This window comes from Jatropha curcas, chromosome 5, assembly GCF_041381405.1.
Source record: "Jatropha curcas cultivar XTBG-Jc1 chromosome 5, XTBG_Jcur_1.0, whole genome shotgun sequence".
In the NCBI taxonomy this organism is placed as follows: domain Eukaryota; kingdom Viridiplantae; phylum Streptophyta; class Magnoliopsida; order Malpighiales; family Euphorbiaceae; genus Jatropha; species Jatropha curcas.
The window spans coordinates 1,930,219-1,948,441 of NC_143155.1; the positions used below are offsets into that span (position 1 = coordinate 1,930,219).

The 18,223-nt window shown below is 32.8% G+C and overlaps 4 protein-coding genes across 7 annotated transcripts; 3 read left to right on the forward strand and 1 right to left on the reverse strand.

Annotated features, from left to right (window-relative positions):
* Nucleotides 1–1,921: 1,921 nt before the first annotated feature.
* On the forward strand, nt 1,922–4,570 carry LOC105637156 (Glycosyl hydrolase superfamily protein). Of its 2 annotated transcripts, none has more exons than XM_012220567.4 (3): nt 1,922–3,090; nt 3,764–4,055; nt 4,243–4,570. In XM_012220567.4, exons 1-3 carry the CDS (start codon nt 2,053–2,055, stop codon nt 4,431–4,433), a joined length of 1,521 nt encoding a protein of 506 aa, XP_012075957.1. In that variant the 5' UTR covers nt 1,922–2,052; the 3' UTR covers nt 4,434–4,570. The 2 variants fall into 2 exon arrangements, with proteins under 2 accessions (XP_012075957.1, XP_012075958.1); XM_012220568.4 differs by having other exon boundaries at nt 4,279–4,570.
* Nucleotides 4,571–8,412: 3,842 nt separating this feature from the next.
* CXIP4 (CAX interacting protein 4) lies at nt 8,413–10,985 on the forward strand. Of its 2 annotated transcripts, none has more exons than XM_012220569.4 (3): nt 8,413–8,647; nt 8,944–9,960; nt 10,652–10,985. In XM_012220569.4, exon 2 carries the CDS (start codon nt 8,970–8,972, stop codon nt 9,942–9,944), a length of 975 nt encoding a protein of 324 aa, XP_012075959.1. In that variant the 5' UTR covers nt 8,413–8,647; nt 8,944–8,969; the 3' UTR covers nt 9,945–9,960; nt 10,652–10,985. The 2 variants fall into 2 exon arrangements, with proteins under 2 accessions (XP_012075959.1, XP_020536172.1); XM_020680513.3 differs by having other exon boundaries at nt 8,950–9,960.
* Nucleotides 10,986–13,051: 2,066 nt separating this feature from the next.
* On the forward strand, nt 13,052–15,277 carry OEP16-1 (outer plastid envelope protein 16-1). Of its 2 annotated transcripts, none has more exons than XM_020680550.3 (6): nt 13,052–13,335; nt 13,430–13,481; nt 13,634–13,665; nt 14,210–14,303; nt 14,655–14,722; nt 14,951–15,277. In XM_020680550.3, exons 1-6 carry the CDS (start codon nt 13,222–13,224, stop codon nt 15,089–15,091), a joined length of 501 nt encoding a protein of 166 aa, XP_020536209.1. In that variant the 5' UTR covers nt 13,052–13,221; the 3' UTR covers nt 15,092–15,277. The 2 variants fall into 2 exon arrangements, with proteins under 2 accessions (XP_020536209.1, XP_012075960.1); XM_012220570.4 differs by having other exon boundaries at nt 13,065–13,335; nt 14,270–14,303.
* Nucleotides 15,278–15,544: 267 nt separating this feature from the next.
* On the reverse strand, nt 15,545–17,999 carry LOC105637159 (Tetratricopeptide repeat (TPR)-like superfamily protein). Its single transcript, XM_012220571.4, has 2 exons — nt 17,441–17,999; nt 15,545–16,886 (listed from the first exon to the last, which is right to left on the reverse strand). The coding sequence occupies exons 1-2, from the start codon at nt 17,768–17,770 to the stop codon at nt 15,636–15,638; spliced, it is 1,581 nt and encodes a 526-aa protein (XP_012075961.1). The 5' UTR covers nt 17,771–17,999; the 3' UTR covers nt 15,545–15,635.
* Between the last annotated feature and the right edge of the window lie 224 nt (nt 18,000–18,223).

An 18,223-nucleotide genomic window follows, 5' to 3' on the forward strand; every position in this document is an offset into this window, starting at 1 on the left:
TAGGGCATTAATCGTTTAAATTTTTTAAAATAATATAGAATTATAAAAATCATGAAGTTTTTAATGGATTAGTGGATGTAGTTAGTTGCATTCTTGTTAAGATTAATTCGCAAAATATGATAGTAAGATAATAGATATTAGCTTTCAATAACTCAATGATTTTTTTTATTATAAAGTTCACCTTATATAAAAATGACAATTTAAGTCGTTATATTTAAAATTATATTAAAATAAATATATATTTTTTAAGAATTTAACGATTCATTAATAATGAATATAAGTTGAATAATATTTCTATAGGAATAAGAAATAAAAATATAGAAAATTGAAATCTTATGTTTAGAGATATTCTTAGTCTTGATAGGAGAGATTAATCTTCCGGATAAAAGCTGATCCATTTTCAAATAGGACGACAAAAGTAACATTCTCCAATATTTTCCTAAACATTATTTTTACAGAAACTCATTACAACTAACACACACAGAAGCATTTAATACACGAAACTTTAATAGAGGAACATGTTGCACTAGCAAGATCCATTGATAAAAGAAATTTATCTGAAGATCTGAAGTCTCCAACCACAAACAACTAATAATCCATCTTATATTTTGAACTGCCAAAGAAATAGAAGATTCACATAGAAGCTCATCAATAACGAGGAACAATCCTATGAAAGGAGAGAAATTAATAACCTTAGTAAGAGGATATCGAAAATACTCAAGATCTATCAACTATTAGATATATGAGAGACTAAATCCAAATTTTATTTCAAACGATCATAAATTTAAAAATTATTAGAAAGAAAACGAAATAAAATAAAAAAAATGATAGAAATGGACGAAAAGAAACCATTGCCAATCAAAGAAGATGATCGGCAATCGTTTAGAAATAAAATCTAGTAAAATGTAAAAAAGAAAGAGTCAAGAGAGAGAGAAATGGCTAAGGTTTTTATTGAATGTTCCTTTTTCCTTAAAATAAATAAATATAATAAATATTTATTTATAATGGAAAGAATGTAATTTTAAATTTGGTGGCTAATAAATTCCACCAATCTATAACCTTATTGCAATTGGAAAAAAAAATGATATTACCTACTAGATCCTTAGGATCTAATGTCATAATCCGTTAGATGAGTAATAAACAAGATTTGTTTTTTGAGGTGTTTTTTACCAATAAATTGTGAGAATCACGACTTTTATTTCTTTTTTTAAGTGTTTACTTATTTTTAGCCAAACATTTTTCTATTTTGCGCCCAACATTGCAGTAGTTGAACGTTTATTTTGAAAGTCAAATATACTATGTTGATTTATTCCCATAAATATAATTTAATGACTTATAAATAAAAGATAAATCACAACAAAAATCTATCCATTTCTCATAATTAACGTCAAATTTTTTACCTCGTAAATGACCATTTTTTATTTAGTGGAGTATTATTTTTTTGTTATATTATTGATTATTATGTTTTAATATTTATATTTTTATATTTATTTATAAATAATTTCAATCAATAGAAAATCAAGTCAAAACAGTTAATATGCCATGAGCACAATTTTTAAAACATTCTAAAATCATTAAAATCTTATGTCTCACAACGCTCCTATTCTAATCCTAAACTATCAAATTTTAGTAATCCCACCCGACATTTTCAGCGACTCCCTTGGAAAAAGATTCTACTTGTTTAAAGTAATTTTATTTAACTATGATATTTCCCTTCACATTCTCTCTATTTTTTCTTTGGATTGGAGAAATTAACATTTGGCAATGGTTGAAAGGTCGAAAGATTGAAATTTTTTTTTTTGTCTTTACATTATTAATATAACCATTCTATTTTTTCTGGTAAATTAAATACATTCCCAAAAATAAGAAATTACTTCTTTTGATTTATATCGTTGTCTATAGCAGACTTCCACTCCACAGTTTGACACAACCACAAGATCACCACTTCTATTGACTAGGCCCCACATCACATTAGTCTTCTTCAGCCCCACCAAACTCCCTCTGCCTTTTGCGCAACTTCACAGGCTGCTCTTCCAGTTCATCACAAAGAAAATGGCAAAACCCATTCCCTTTCTTTTGCTTCTCCTTGCTTTCCAGCTCTTCCTCCGCTCCTCCACCGCCGCTTACTCCATCGGCGTAAACTATGGCACCGTTGCCGACAACCTTCCTACGCCATCTCAAGTTGCCAATTTCCTGAAAACCAAAACCACCATAGACCGTATCAAGATCTTCGACGCCAACCCAGATATCCTCCGTGCCTTCGCCAACACTGGAATTTCAGTAACCGTCACCGTCGGAAACGGAGATATCCCTTCCCTCGCCAAGCTTCCTGCTGCCAAAGCATGGATCGCTGCAAACATTTTACCATATCACCCTAAAACAATCATTAAATACATAGCCGTAGGCAACGAGATCCTCGCCACTTCCGATAAATCGCTAATAGCTCACACTTTACCGGCCATGAAAGCTCTCAAATCTGCTCTTGAGCTCGCTAACATCACTAATATTCAAGTCTCCACTCCTCACTCTTTAGGTATATTATCCTCATCTGAGCCGCCAAGTACCGGTCGGTTTCGAAAAGGCTATGATACGAGGATTTTCGCTCCGATTCTCGAATTTCATCGCCAGACGAAGTCTCCTTTTATGGTTAATCCATATCCGTTCTTTGGTTTCAAAGCAGAGACGTTAAACTACGCGTTGTTTAAGCCAAACGGTGGCGTTTTTGATGCGGCTACGGGGAAGAATTACACAAACATGTTTGACGCCCAGCTTGATGCAATCTTCTCGGCGATGAAAAAGTTAGGATATGAGGACGTGGACATTGTGGTGGCCGAAACGGGTTGGCCATCGGTGGGTGATCCGAATCAACCCGGTGTAAGCTTGGAGAATGCAGTGTCGTATAACGCAAACCTCGTGAAGCATGTGAACTCTGGGAAAGGAACGCCGTTGATGCCAAATAGAACGTTCGAGACTTATCTTTTCGCTTTGTTCAATGAGAATCTGAAACCGACTATTTCGGAGCGAAATTTCGGGTTGTTCAAGCCGGATCTCTCTCCGGTTTACGACGTCGGCGTTTTACGGAATGGGCAGGTACTTTTGTCATTTTCTCGTTTCTATTTTTTTTTTAATAAATTTTTGGCATTTACTGTTACCTCTAATTTTCACATAATAGAGAGCGGTGAGTACTCTACTGCTCGCGGTAAATTGACGAGACACGGGTTCTAATTCCGTGTCTACCTCTAATTTTCACATAATAGAGAGCAGTGAGTACTCTACTGCTCGCGGTAAATTGACGAGACATGGGTTATAATTCCGTGTCTACGAGACTATATTAAGCTCGAGTATTTATATGATTTGGACCTTCCATCTTTTGAAGTGTTTCAGTGTTTCATCTTTGATGGTGTTTTGATGTCATGTTTGCCTTTACCCAGTTCTCTACGTTTTGGATTCCGAGCTCTGACACTGTCAGCATTTTAGAACTTTTGCGTAGTGGGAGACAATTGTTCAAATGTGTAACGACTAAATTAGATAGCACTGAGTTCGCTATTTATTCCTCTTTACCATTTTATGGTATTATTAACTTGAGGGGCATTTCCGTCATAAACGTGTTATTTCTTTTTTTTTCCTTAAATTAATTCCCGCCTCTTCCGTATTTTCTTAAAAAGATATTCCCGACAAGACGTATCGATCAACGCAAAATTGCTTTTGTAGATTTCTATTGTAAAAAATGCAATCATAACCGTCCAAGTTTTTGAATAAACAGGCGCATGGTCCCACAGCTGCTACAACAGCCGCGGCACCGTCTTCAAGTTTGGACAGAAGGTGGTGCGTGCCAAAATCGGACGCTGGAGATGAGGCGTTACAGAAAAATATAGACTACGTGTGCAGCAATAGAGTTGATTGCAGAGCCATACAAGCAGGTGGTCCCTGCTTTGACCCGAATACGGTACGGTCACATGCATCGTACGCAATGAATGCTTACTATCAGACTTTTGGTCGCCACGATTATAATTGTGATTTTAACGGCTCCGGAGTTCTCACCACCGTCAATCCAAGTACGTTATTACTTTTTTGTTTTTTTAAAAATTATAATAATATAAATTTAAATGTTAAAGATTTTTTGAAATTAATATTATTAGTTTTTAAATTCCTATTGGAGATAAAAGTTTAAATTAAGGAAATTTTAAAAAGTTCTTGTATTTTTTTTTTATTTTAGTATTTGCTTGGTCACGATATTTTCAGATATTCTAACCAAAAAGACGCGGTGGGTGGTGGCAGGTTACGAGGCGTGTAATTATCCATTCGATGGGCAAAAGATGGAAGAGAGGTCGGTGGCGGGAGGGTCGATGAGATTAACTTGCGGTGTTAAAGAGATGCTTGTAGTGGTTAGTAGCTTCATATTTGTACATGTACATCTTCTTTTTATCTTATAATGATTTATCATAAATTATCTGTGTTAGTGGTGATGGTCTAGGGTTTCGATTTAATTCTATTATTATTGTTACTGTTATTATGATTTTTGCTCTTGTTGTATTTATCGGTTGTTAATTTCAGGATCTAATTTAGTGAATGCTTTCTTCTTCTTCTTCTTCTTCTTCTTCTTCTTCTTCTTCTTCTTCTTTTTTTTTTTTTTTTTTTTTTTTTTTTTTTTTTTAATTTAACTTTTCATGTTAGTCTTTGTATTATATTTAAACTTAGATGTCTTGAGGTAGACTAGGATTATTTACTGCAATATAAATTATTATTATTAAACTTTTTACAATTTCTTTTTGTATTTTAAATTAGAAAAAAATCAATAAAACTCTCCATCAAATTGTATATAAAAATATTGGACTGTGTTCTTAGATTTAAGAGTCAAAATCACTTCTCTTACACTTACACATACATACATTTGAAAATTTGAGAATTGATTTGTAAAAAATATAATATATCATAATATTTTTCTAGGAATAAGAAATATTAATATTGCAAAATTAAAATGTAATGTTTAGATTATCTTCACAGGAAAAGTTAATTTTTAAGTAAAAATTGATATTATTTTTAAAAATAAATTAATTTTCTTTAAATAATTTTAATTTATTTTTAATGAAATATTAATTTTCAGATACTTTTCTAAATTCTGTTGAGTTTCTTTGATTACTTATAAATTCAATCTATAATAAAATATATATATATATATATATATATATATATATATTGAAATTTTATTTTTAAAAATATATATCCAATTAATTTACATAAGCATAAAAAAATATAAAAATATATATTTCTTTCTTTTTTTATCTCATAAATAAAATATTTTAAGGTATAATAAAAAGTATTTAACAAATAAAGTAAATAAAATATAAAATTTTCAAATGTGACATTATTATATATTTTTATGAAAAAATAAATTATTTATACATATTTATTTAAAAATAATTTAATAAATTTTATTCAATCAACTAATAAAATGTAATTTTCTAATTGATTAAGACTAAAATTACTGTAAGATATTCTAAATTTCATTAAAAGCGATATCAAAAATATAGTAATTGTTTTTCTATTTTTATATTTATATATAGTATAGATATTTATATATCAACATGTTATTTACAATTATTTAAAAATAATAGTCGATCAGTTGTATTCTGCTTTCTCTTGTCAGTTATGTGAGGATGACAAATGATTTTTATTAATTTAATAAATAAGTGATTTTTATCAATCTAATAAGTCCAACAGAGTGGTATAGAAAATTAATCCAAAAACGGGTACGAAATTCCATTATCCATCTACTTTCTATTCTCGCCTCTTTATTTTTAATTTTTAAAATTGAGTTATTAAAATATACAAGCTAATCACTTAAAGATAATTCATAATCACAAAAGGCCACTCTTCTCCTATGTTTTTCTCTTTGCTTCGTTACCTTCTCATACTTGGCTCGTTAAATTTTAAGATTGTCTGGATCAATCGGTAAAGAAATTTTTTCTCCTTCTCCTCTCAAAGTTCGATTTTATTCGCCTTTAATTTTATGCGAATTATTAAATAGTTAGAGGTTTATTCAATTTTTTCTTTTTTAAAAAAATTGAACCTGAGCCTGAATTCATATATTAATTTCCAGAGTCTTCCAGCTCTTGCTAGAATCACTGGTTCTAATGCTGATGAGGCTCACGGTACTCGCAAGAGATTTATCATGGGCCTACTTTTTCTTAAGCATTGCATGAAGGATCAGACTTGTTATGGGCCGACCCAAGAAGAAGCCCATTGGACTGATTGACAAGTATTGCTATTAATTTACTCCATATGACGGTACTAATATATAACACAAATACGTTAAACAAATTTTCAGTAGATGTAAAAATAAAGAAAAATTAAGCTAAACTTGAAAAAGGTCTGATTAACAAATCAAGACTTTCCAAAAGGGAAAAGCATTTGAAAAAGGTTGATATTGTCAATGTATATAGCTCCAGAACGACAACGTATGAGGAGAAAGAGTGCACATAGACTTTGGATTCACCAAAACAATTTTAAAAGAAATTATATCATACTTGATTCAAATTATCAGTAGCAGGTACTGCATCTTCAACCGACCCGCCTCGAACCGACTCGCGACAGAGTGGGCAATGTTTATCTATAAGAAACCATTCACTAATACAAGAATTATGGTATGAATGGTTGCATATTGGAAGAACTTTACATTGGTCTCCATCTTTATATTCCTCCAAGCAAATTGAACATTGATCCTCAATTCGGATTGCTGTATTACTCGGAAATATAACTACAATCGATTGCTGCGGTGGTTGTTGCTCCATGCCGCCGCTGCCTCCGCCTCGATTAAGTTGTTGTTGTTGTAATCTTCTTGCACATAACATCGTTAAAAAGAAAACTAAAAAGATACATGGTAAGACAATAAGTATGGGGTCCATCGGAATTTGAGTATTAGAGGAGATATTACTATTATTATTATTATTATTACTTTAGTGGAGAGACTATATATATACACAAGGTTTCAGCGTTACAGTATCCTATTCGGAATTGGAATTTACTTAATGCAAATAAACCTAGGTTTTAGGTAATTATTATAAATTATAATCCTCCTAAGCATAGACGGATTTAAATTTTTTCTTTTTCTTTTTCCTAATAATTACATAAAATGTACATAATAAGGTAAGGGTAATTCTGTCTATAACATAATACTATATAATAAATAATATTATATAAAAATTGCTTTTAAACTTTGTATTATTGTTTAATATTTTAATGAATAAACACTAAAGTTATATATATTTATTATATACCCGCAATTTTTATTTTCAAAATTTATTTAATTAATTAAATCAAAATTTTACATTTTTTCATGAATATTGATTTTTGTTGAACCGTGTTTAGCCAAATAGAAATCATATTAGATTTGAGTTCGAATCGAAATGCCGAAGCCAACTTGAGAATTTCATTAACAATTTATCAAATAATAATATTTTTGTGTGAGAATTAATTAATTAATTGGAAAAGAAAATTCTAGAAAGTCCAAAAGAAGAGAATTCATGAAAAAATAAATTTAAATCAAATCAAATTGGAGCAAACGAATTAAAATAGTACTAAAATGTTTCTTGAATCGAACCAGAAATCAACTCTAACTAAAAGAAATGAACCCAAATCGCAAAAAATACCTTCTCTCTCATCATTCCCGATTCTGCCTCCTTGACTCCCCTCCGGCCACCTCAAGCATTTCCATCGGCTCCCATCGACAAGGTAACCCGATTATGCTTCCCTATCACCTATTTATAAGTTGTTTTTATGGATTAGGTGAATTTTTGGAGAAATTGAATAAATTTTTTTAATTCATTGGAGACTTTTATGGAAGCGAAATAACACTGCAGGCTACATAACAAAAGTAGCATTTTCTTTAACTCGTAAAATTGGTGAAAACACATGTGGTCGAGAGGATACGAATTCGAGACATCTCAATTCTCACGTAAGTGAGAAAACTAATAAATCTACCACCCGATTTATTGATTTGAAGAAATTGAACAAATTGAAAAATAAGTATTTAATCGATGAAATTGGGATTCATTGAAACAATATATGTAATTATATAAAAACTTTGATCAAACCAACCATTATTTCCATTAATTATGTAATTTAAATCACATTAATTATTTAATTCAATTTGATTTAAATTTAGATAAGTCATTTTTCATAAATTTTCCTATCCCTTGCCATTTATAGTTTCAGTTTTCTATTAGAGAAAAGAAGAAAGTTTTCTCAGTTAAATTTTTCTTGGGAGTACTTTTACTTGATAACTACAAAAAATAAAAAAAAAAGATAAAAAAAGAAAAAGAGAAAGGAAAAGATAATACAGCTTTGACACGGCGTCGTTATGAAAAGATAATCAAAAAGAGGAAAGCGGTGGTTTATTTGCCAGCCTTAAGTTAAAAGCCATTCAGATCCAGGTATGGATTTCACTGTCTACCGAATTTCTGTTCTGGCTACTCTCTTTTTTGATTTTTGAAATTGAATTTTGAAAATATATTAACCAATCAGGCAAATATAATTCATAATCGTAGGAGACTGCTCTTCTCCTATATTTCTCTCCTCGCTTCCTTTCTTCCTTTCCTTCTCGCTTCGCTTTTAGCTCCTTGATTTTTTAGATTTGCCGCATCAACAGGTAAAGAAACTCTTTCTCCTTCTCTTTAAAGTTCGATGTTGCTGGATCAAAGTTAGATTAAATAGTTGAGATCCTTTTTCTCTCTCTTTTTTTTTTTCTCTCTTTTTTTTTTTTGAAATTTTGTAGATTTTAATTTACTTATATTCATACTTGTTTTGAATCTAGGGTTTGTTTCTGAATCAGAGTCAAGTGGTTAATTTGAAAGTTTAACGATCTGTATCTTTTGTTTCATTTTTTTATAATTTTGATTGAAAATTGAGGGGGGTAAAACCCTAATTTGGTTTTCGTTTGTTTAGTTGCAGTTTGATTGCTGAATCTCAAGATGCCGGCTACAGCAGGAAGGGTTCGCATGCCTGCGAACAATAGGGTGCATAGTAGTGCTGCCCTACAGACACATGGTATTTGGCAAAGTGCAATTGGGTATGATCCATATGCACCCAATAAGGATGATTCGAAAACTTCTACCCAACCAAAGTCCTCTAATGTTGAACCTGAGCCTGAGAATTCATATGTTAATTTCCAGGGTCTTCTAGCTCTTGCTAGAATCACTGGTTCTAATGCTGATGAGGCTCGTGGTGCTTGCAAGAGATGTGGCCGGGTTGGGCATCTTGCTTTTCAGTGTAGAAACTTTCTGAGTGTTAAAGATGATAATAAGGAGAAAGATACAGATGCTATCCAGGCAGCAGTTTTGTCTGGGTTGGAAAAGATAAAGGGAAACGGAAAAGCAGGGGTTGTAAGTAAGGAAGAAAGTGAGGAAGAGGAGGATGAGAGTGACACTTCGGATTCTGAGGTGGACTCAGAGATTGAGAGGATTATTGCTGAAAGATATGGGAAAAAGAGTGTTAGTAAGGGGAGGTTATCTAGGAAGAAGGATGATTCTGATGAAGATGCGTCGGATTCTGATTCTGGAGAGAGAAAGAAAAGAGGACGATCTAAGAAAAGGAGGACCAAGAAGAGGGGGACTAGTGATTCAGAGGATGAGGATGAAGGTAAAAAGAAGAGGAGGAAGAGGGAGAGGAGGAAGAGGGATGACTCCTCTGAGGAAGAGGAAGAGCGGAGGCAGCGCTACAAGAGGAAGAGTAGGAAGGAGAAGAGGAGGAGGAGAAGTCATAGATATTCTGACGATTCTGATTCTGATTCTGCTGCATCTGATGACTCTGGCAGAAGGCACAGAAGGAAGAGCAGAAAGCCTGCACCGCCATCTGATTCTGATGCGAGTGTCTCGGATGACTCACGGGTTGGAAGGGGTACAAAGAGATCTGAGCAGAGGAGCAAGAAGCGCCATCATGAAGAGTGACCCCTTGGTGGTATAGGTAACCAATCTAGGTCCCTGTTTGAATTTTTTACCTGTGTATAATATACTCTGATGGTCTTAAAATTACCTTTGTGTTCTGGTGCCATGTATTCCTTTTTATCTCTTCAAATGAAGAGACTTAGGTTATGTTATTTATTTGCTCTATTTCTTATGTTTTCTCGATGAAACAAAATTGTACCATGTGGACATCAATAAGTGGGACAAAATCAGTGACTGCTTATACTTGAATTGAATGTCTATTGTGAGCCTGTTTGGGAACTGGACAAATGGTCACAGCCTGAGTTTGGCTATTTCTTTTATTGATTATGTAAGTCTGTTTGGAAAATGGACAAATGGTAACCATTGCACAGCCTGAGTTTGGTTATTTCTTTTATTGAATCTTCAAATGCTCATAATTGTTATTATGGTAGTCTTCTTTTTTTTTTTTTTTTTTTTTTTTTTTTTGTTTTTTTAATGTTAACATGTCAGTTTCTATTCCTAAAAATTTATTGTTCTCTAAATTCGACTTCAAGTATATGATTCATTCATCTTAAACTGGCTATGAACATCCCAGATTCAAACATTCCTAGCAAATATCTTCAACCTACTTTCTTGGGTTCAATGCAATTAGACTTTTATTATATGAGACTGCTTGCTGCTTTTGAAGTGGATTACTTGATAGCTTATTGTTAAATTTGATGTTTTTGCAGGGATCCAGAGAAGGTGTGATTCTATCCAGTTCAGTATTATAGGCAACTATTACTGCACCAACTGAAGTACTCGGTTTCATGGTTGCGTATGCATGTTTGAGAACTTCTCTCAAGTTTCCTTTAAAAAAAAAAAAAAAAAAAAAAAAGAAACAGATCAGGAGTGAATGTTATGCATGTTTGAGAACTTCTCTCAAGTTTCCTTTAAAAAAAAAAAAAAAAAAAAAAAAAAAAGAAACAGATCAGGAGTGAATGTTCAAATGTTTGCGTACGATGTGTGTAATGAATGTATAAATTATTGCTTTTTTCAATCTTTCGTATGAAAGCACCATTTTCATCTCGATATGTACTTAATTGATTGCTGGTTATTGATTCTCAAGGCAGCTTGATCTTTCCCTAGTAGCAGCAATTTTGAATATGCTTAAAGCTTATGTGATTGTTATCTAGTGATTCTCTCTCTTTTCCCTGAATCTGAATGTGTTATAGATGAAATTTAAATGTTGAAAGAAGGCTAATTTTTCACTTGAAAGATTTGGATCTCCACCCAAGTGAAGATTAACAGTTATGAGAAATGTGAGTATATGCAACATGTTACCTATTTATGAAAAAAGAGTAATTTGTCATTTGTAAAATTTCATTTACTTGTGGTAATGATTGGTTATAGTTAATACAAAGAATAATCATTTATTGTCAGATAGCAATTCTGTAGCGACTATTACAAAAGAACATTGAAGCAGAAACTGTAGACTCAAAATAAGCTTTCTTCCCAATTGAAAATTGGCTGAATTATGTTTTAATGATTCCAATTTACTCTATCAAAAGAACACTTGTATCGTTGTAGCAAACAATTGAACCCTTTAGTTTCTGTTGTAATTATCACATGGTATTGGCTGTTGAGTTACTGATTATTGTTGAGCTCAGAAAACCTCATGCTGACGCGCAATGAGTGCTTCAAGTATTTTGCAGCGCATCTCATGACACAGGTTTCCTCTTGCTTCTGAAGCGATTTGCGGATAAAGCTGTCCGCACAGTCATTGAAGCATCTCTCAGCCAGAAAATTATACTATCCTCAAACTGCACATACACATACGTATTAAGGAGGCTAAAATTAGAACATTCAACCCCATATTTTAGACCAATGAAATGGTAAAATTACTCTGTATGAACATGCGCCTTCCTGTACTGCATGAACAACTTGGAAAAGCTTAAATATGTTTTAGCTCCACAAGAACAGAATCAGTCAAACCAGAATTGCAACAGAATCTGTATAAGCAATGTGTGTGAAGCCATATATGAAGAAACCAAAAAGAAAGAAAACACAACCCATCAAGGCAAACTAAGAAATTTCCCTCAACCATAACAATTCTTCGCCACATTCAAATTACTCAATAAACAATAAACAGAATTGATCAACCCAGTAAATAACAAATACAGAAATAGTACAGGAAAAATAAATGAAATGAAGGAGGCAAAACAGAACAAATTTTATACAAAAGAAAAAACAAAGCGCGATCGTGGAAAAAAAAAAAAAAATTACAAACCTATCTCGCACTTGGAGCTGCACTTAATTGCAGTCTCTAGCACGGTGTCGTTCATTAACTGGTTTAATGGTTTAAGTTTTAACGGTCGGCTTAGGATTATGCCTCATGGGATGAGAATGACCCAGCAGAAATTTATTTATTTTAAAATTTTATAAATTGAATCAAACAGCCTAATTCACTTTCCGTGAAGTTAATAGATAAAAAGGGTAAATTATATTTTAAAAATTTATTGTTAAATTATAAAAAAATACATAAAAATGATAAATTACGATAATTGTTGATAATTGGTGACGATGGTTAATGACTGTAGAGATGGCATATGAAGATGTGTGATTAATGGTATCAAATATCGTGATTAATAAATGAACACGGTATTAACTACTTCTGATTAATAAATGAATAAATGTATATTTATAAAATTATAATAAATATATCAATGTTTAAAAAATATTATCTTTTTTAAATAAAAATATTTTCTTTTTTTTAAATAAAAAAATATTTTCTTTACAAATGATTTGATTTTCGTTTCACAAGGTGACTGATTTTTTCTAGTTCCTTAAATATCTAAAGATTTAGAAAGTTATTTTCCAATAATGATAACCACACTAATATGAAATTTCATCAAACGTTATGGAATTGGTTTTTTATTACTCAAAGTATGATACCATTAATAATGATTAGAAGATGACAAAAGTCAGTCACTCACATGCATCACGTCACGTCCACTACCTCAACCAACGGCGAAAGCTAGTGCTAATTCTCCGTCCCTTGAAAAGTTCGATCTGGCTTTACACGGTGGCGTATTTTGGCTCGTACAGGTGAATGAGCAAGATTATTATTTTCCTGTTCTGAACTGAATATTATGCAAATGTCATCCGCACGAAGTTGAAAATAATAAAATAAACAAGAAACAAACAAAATAAGACTGAAAAATTCACCGCTCTTCTGCTATAACAGAGTATATGTGAGTGAGAGAAGAAAAAGAAGAGAAGAAGAAGAAAGAAAGAAAGAAAGAAAGAAAGAGAAGAGAAAATGCCAAGTAAAAGATTTGCAGGTTCTTTATCAACCCCAAGAGTTGATGTGGCAATCGACATGGGCAATCCCTTCCTCAATCTCACTGTCGATGGTTTCTTGAAGATCGGAACTGTATCTTTCATTTTATCTTTTCTACTTTAAATAACAAAATCACTGTTTTGCTGTTTCGGTTATTTATGGTTGTGTGTTGGTAATTCTTTTGCAGGTTGCAGCTACTAGAGCACTTGCAGAGGATGCATATTATGTCGTTAAACGAGGTCGTTTCTCTCTCTGTTTTGTGTTTGCGTGTGAACTAGGAATACATAAAATGATTTGGATTTTCTTTTTCCTTTTGAGTTAGCTGATCAGATATGAGATGCTTTAGGCAAATTAATTAAACCCCACTAAAACACCAATTTCGTATTTGCAGGGAACATTTCTCGTCGCAATCTTGAGCAAACTGTAAGCTTTTCTAATCCCATTTGGGAATTTCCGTTTCAATTGGATTGAATGAAAAATAATAATTTTGTTCCTTTTTTTTTTTTTTTTTTTTTTTTTGAATTTGGATTTGAGGAAAACCTGAGTTAAAGCATCATGATCTTGATTTATGATGATTTGCTTAACTGCTACTTACTACTACCCGTTTTATCTGTTATTCTTTTGTATATAGATAGTTATTTGTCTCCAATATCCAAGAAATGAGATTTGGCTAGATGATAATTATGGAATTCCTGAAATTTTTTACGCTTCTTGCTCTGCTTGCTTATTTGTTCATTCGAAATGGAGTATAGATTAATTTCCATCTTCCATAACTGTTTTCCTTTCTGTTGCAATTCAATACTTTTGATTTTGAGTTTTGATTCTAGAAGGTCAAAGAAAACTAACCATACACAGAGCATCTTTTTTTTTTTTTTTTTTTTTTTTATTTATTTTTTTTTTTTTATCGAAGTGTGTAATGCAATAAAAATTTATTCTGAAAGTATTATCTTAACTTTCTGTAATGAAGGGAAATGGTGCATTCTTGATTTTTTTTACTAATGGGAGGTACTATGGTTTGTGGTTGCAGCTGAAAAAGATGTGCAAAGAAGGTGCTTATTGGGGTAAGCACGAGTTATATTTGCATAGGCTAACTATTGAAATGTGCTTTGTTATGTATCACGTTTGTTTCCATTTTAAATGCTATTGAGTCTGTATGTCAGTGAGGTTGAAACTGTTTTTTTTTATAAATGCTACTGGGAAAAACAATTTGAAAATATTTAGCAATTTGAATTGCTTTGATAGTTAGAACATGTGAAATTCATCTTAAAAGCAAAATTTTAACAACCTCAAATTAATATATTTTCAATATAGTGTTTTCCTTGGCAGCAAGTAGCAACTAGACCTTTCTGTTGGCTTGTGTTGCTAGAACATGAAACCTATATTAATAGGAATGTAATTTATTGTGCTTACAGGAACTGTTGCTGGAGTGTATGTCGGAATGGAATACGGGATGGAGAGGATTCGTGGCACCCGAGACTGGGTATGCTGTCTCTGATAATTTAACTTGTGTTATTGTCTATGCAGCTACAACTTGTTAGAACTTCAAATACTTTCATCACTAGTATCAGTTTTCTTTCCTTTTTAATTTGTGAGGATTTGTTTGTAAGAATCCAGTTGTCATTTTAAGCATTTGTTTAGCTCTTTATTATTTCAGTTTCAAATGTATATTTTGCATCATCTCATGTTCTCTGCTCCGAATATATTGCAGAAGAATGCTATGCTCGGTGGTGCATTGACCGGAGCACTGATATCTGCTGCCAGTAACAAGGGCAAAGACAAGATTGTCACAGATGCCATAACCGGAGGTGCCATTGCAACTGCGGCAACGTTCCTCAACTATCTCACCTGAATTGTGACCGGAGCTTGAACTGTTCGTACCGTGGAAAATTTTTGGTGTTAGATATAATGATTATCGTGTTACTTTCATCATATGTCGGACTGTAAAATCGAACAATTGATGTTTACTAGAAAGAATCTGTTTTATCTACATCACTACTTGAAATTCTCCTTGAATGCAGGTTTTATATTTTCTGCATCCATAGAATCGACTCTTCTCAGATTCTGTACTCTTCTCAGATTCTGTATGCAAGTAAAATTGGTGATTATTTCCAAATTGTCTCGTTCATTTTAGCATTTGGTATTTGCTACTGTGTTTATCAAATGCTGGACCTGATCTTATCAATTTGTTTATCAATTAGGATTTTTTGCTTGGCAAAAAATTTTGAACAGTAAGGAGAATGAATCCTTTATTTCACTTTGGCCTAAATCTCAGACTTGGAATGACCATTTAAGAAACAAATAATGTTATTTTCATAATCTTGAAAAGTATTTTTCTGTTAAGAAAAATGAATAAAATATCAAAATACATACAACATATAAACTCTAGTACAAAATCAAGTTCGATACTGCTCAATGAGTTTAATCAGGCTGTAAGTCTCAGCATCTGGCCTAGCACCCCCTAAAATCATTCTTCTCAGGAGATCGGGAACATAAGTTTTGGCCTTCACATAAGCTTTTATTAGTGTATTGTACACAAAAGTATGTCTTGTATACCTTGCTTTGCTGGTTTCATCAAACAATTTCTCAACATTAACTATGTCACCTTTCTCTGCAAAAATTTCAATAATTGCAAGAGTAGTCTCCAACCATGGGGTCGAATTCCTTACCTTCTTGCTTGTTTTCAATTGCATCCCCTTTTCTAGAGTTTTCAAGGCTTCCTCCACTAGTTCAGCCTTCAAACAACCCAAAGCAAGATGTCGAAAAGTAATGGCATTTGGTTTGCATCCATTTATCTCCATTTCCCTGAAAATTGCAGTTGCCTTTTTAATAAGCCCATATTTGCAGTACACAGATAACATGGAATTGAATTGCTCTGTTGATTTCAACTCTTTCAATGACTTCATCTCTAACCAAAGCTCTTCAGCTCGACCGAGCTGCCCAATTCTACCAAATGCTTCAATTGCCAACATGTAACTTCTAAACCTAACACGGGGGAGTTCTTGCACAATGCCCCAAGTTCTCTCTAAATCTTTCACCTTCCCCAAATATCCATACAATATAATCAAAACATCTAGAGTTGACCAGTTATCTCCTGTGCGGCACTTCTCCACAGCTTCAACATATGCTTCGGCCACAGTATACATTCTGGCAACAGCATGCGCAGTAGCTAATATGCAGAAAGATATCTCGTTCGGCTCAACATTGAATCTCTTCATTTCACCAAATACCTTCAGCAACCCTTCAATGTTGTATTCATTAACTTCAATTTTCATCAGAATGTTGTACGTGGAGACATGAGGAGCCACCTTATCAGCCTTCATTTGTGCCAGGATTTTTGGGATCATTTTCCTACGGCCAGGGGAGGAATGAAGGATTATAAGGCGATTGAAAATCAAATATGAAATGGGGTGACCCAATTCCCTCATTTTCTTCATGTAATCAAGCGAAAGCCTTATTACACCTTTTTCCAAGCAAGCAATTACAAGATTGTTATATAGCAACTCATTTTGGAATTCAGGCGGGACACAAGTGAAGAGCTTTTCGCCATGTGATATCCCATGAAGTTTGGTTGTGAATTCCAATAGATAAGAGTAGTCAAGTTCCCTTGGCCTGTAAGGTCTCTCCCTAATCACCCATTCCATAACCTGCCAAAGGCAATAGACTATGCAATTTTAAGACCCAATATTCTCAAATATAATCAAGATTGCAATGTCACATCTCAACAAAATTATACATTTTAGTAATTAAAGTACAACATACACCTACTTCTACAAAAATTATTGATGATAATTAATGATCTTTGGCTAATAGACTTAGTTCAATGCTCACACTAAGAATGCATTTTGATTGGGTTATATCACATCCCATTACAGCATACTAGAAACAGACTACTAGTTATGTTTGATTAAACCCTTTCGTTTGATTACCAATAAAAAATATCAATATGTAGAAATATAAGATCTCTTCACCATCTACCAAGACAAATTCAACTACAACTAAACCATCCAAAAGTTATGACTTGATTGAATTGCTGCTTTCTTTCTTTGAAATAAAAACCAATACAAAAAAAATTCCAAATTCAAATTTTCTTCTTTCTTCTTTTTCCTTTTCCACTGTTCTTTTCAACTCATTTAAACATTTTAACAAACACCTTACCGAATTGAAATGGAAAAGCCAAAATGTTAAGAGAGAGAAATACCTCAAGAGCGCGTTTATTGAGTTTGAGCTTCCTCAAGCGGTTAACAGCATGGAAAATGTCACCTCGATGAATGGGAAATCCTTCACGCATCCAGCTTTGAAAAGCTGATCCAACCAATTCGCCTCTTGGAAGTTTCTCTATTCTCAAAGATAAACACTTGGGTTGTTCTTCTGACTCTAGTTTCAGTTTTTCGGTAAATTTATCTGTTGCTTGTGTACAGAGAAAGCTGAAACTGCAAGGAATTAGATGAACGGATATATAGGAGATACAAAGTGTTCGATCAATTGCTCGAGAGAACAGGCGGTGGCCCAGAAGGGCCAGTGCATGCATGCCGCTATATGTTTGAGGACCTCAAACCATGATAATACTGAAGAAAACAGATTTTGTTTGAAGTGAGTATTGTATCGGCGAGTGTTGCAATCTGCAACTGTTAATGGTAAAAAGTCCAACCCAGAAATTGAAACCAAAATGGAATCCTTTAGGTACAACAAGCCGGCCCATATCTGCTTCTGGTGCTTTATGCTAGGAACCTGACTAATAATAATAGCTAGGGTTGTGAAGAAATCGAGCAAGTCGCTCAAAGGATGGATTTGATAAAAGCTCACTCTTGTCAAGTACAGAAATCGAATTTGTTTAACAAACTCATTTTAATAAGTCAAAATTAATTAAAGCTAAATCAAAATATTTCGAATTTGAGTGTATTTTTGTGGAGCAAAATTCAAATTTACAAAGTTCCATATTGAATTGACTTGTTTGTGAATATAATTATATATCATTTTTAAG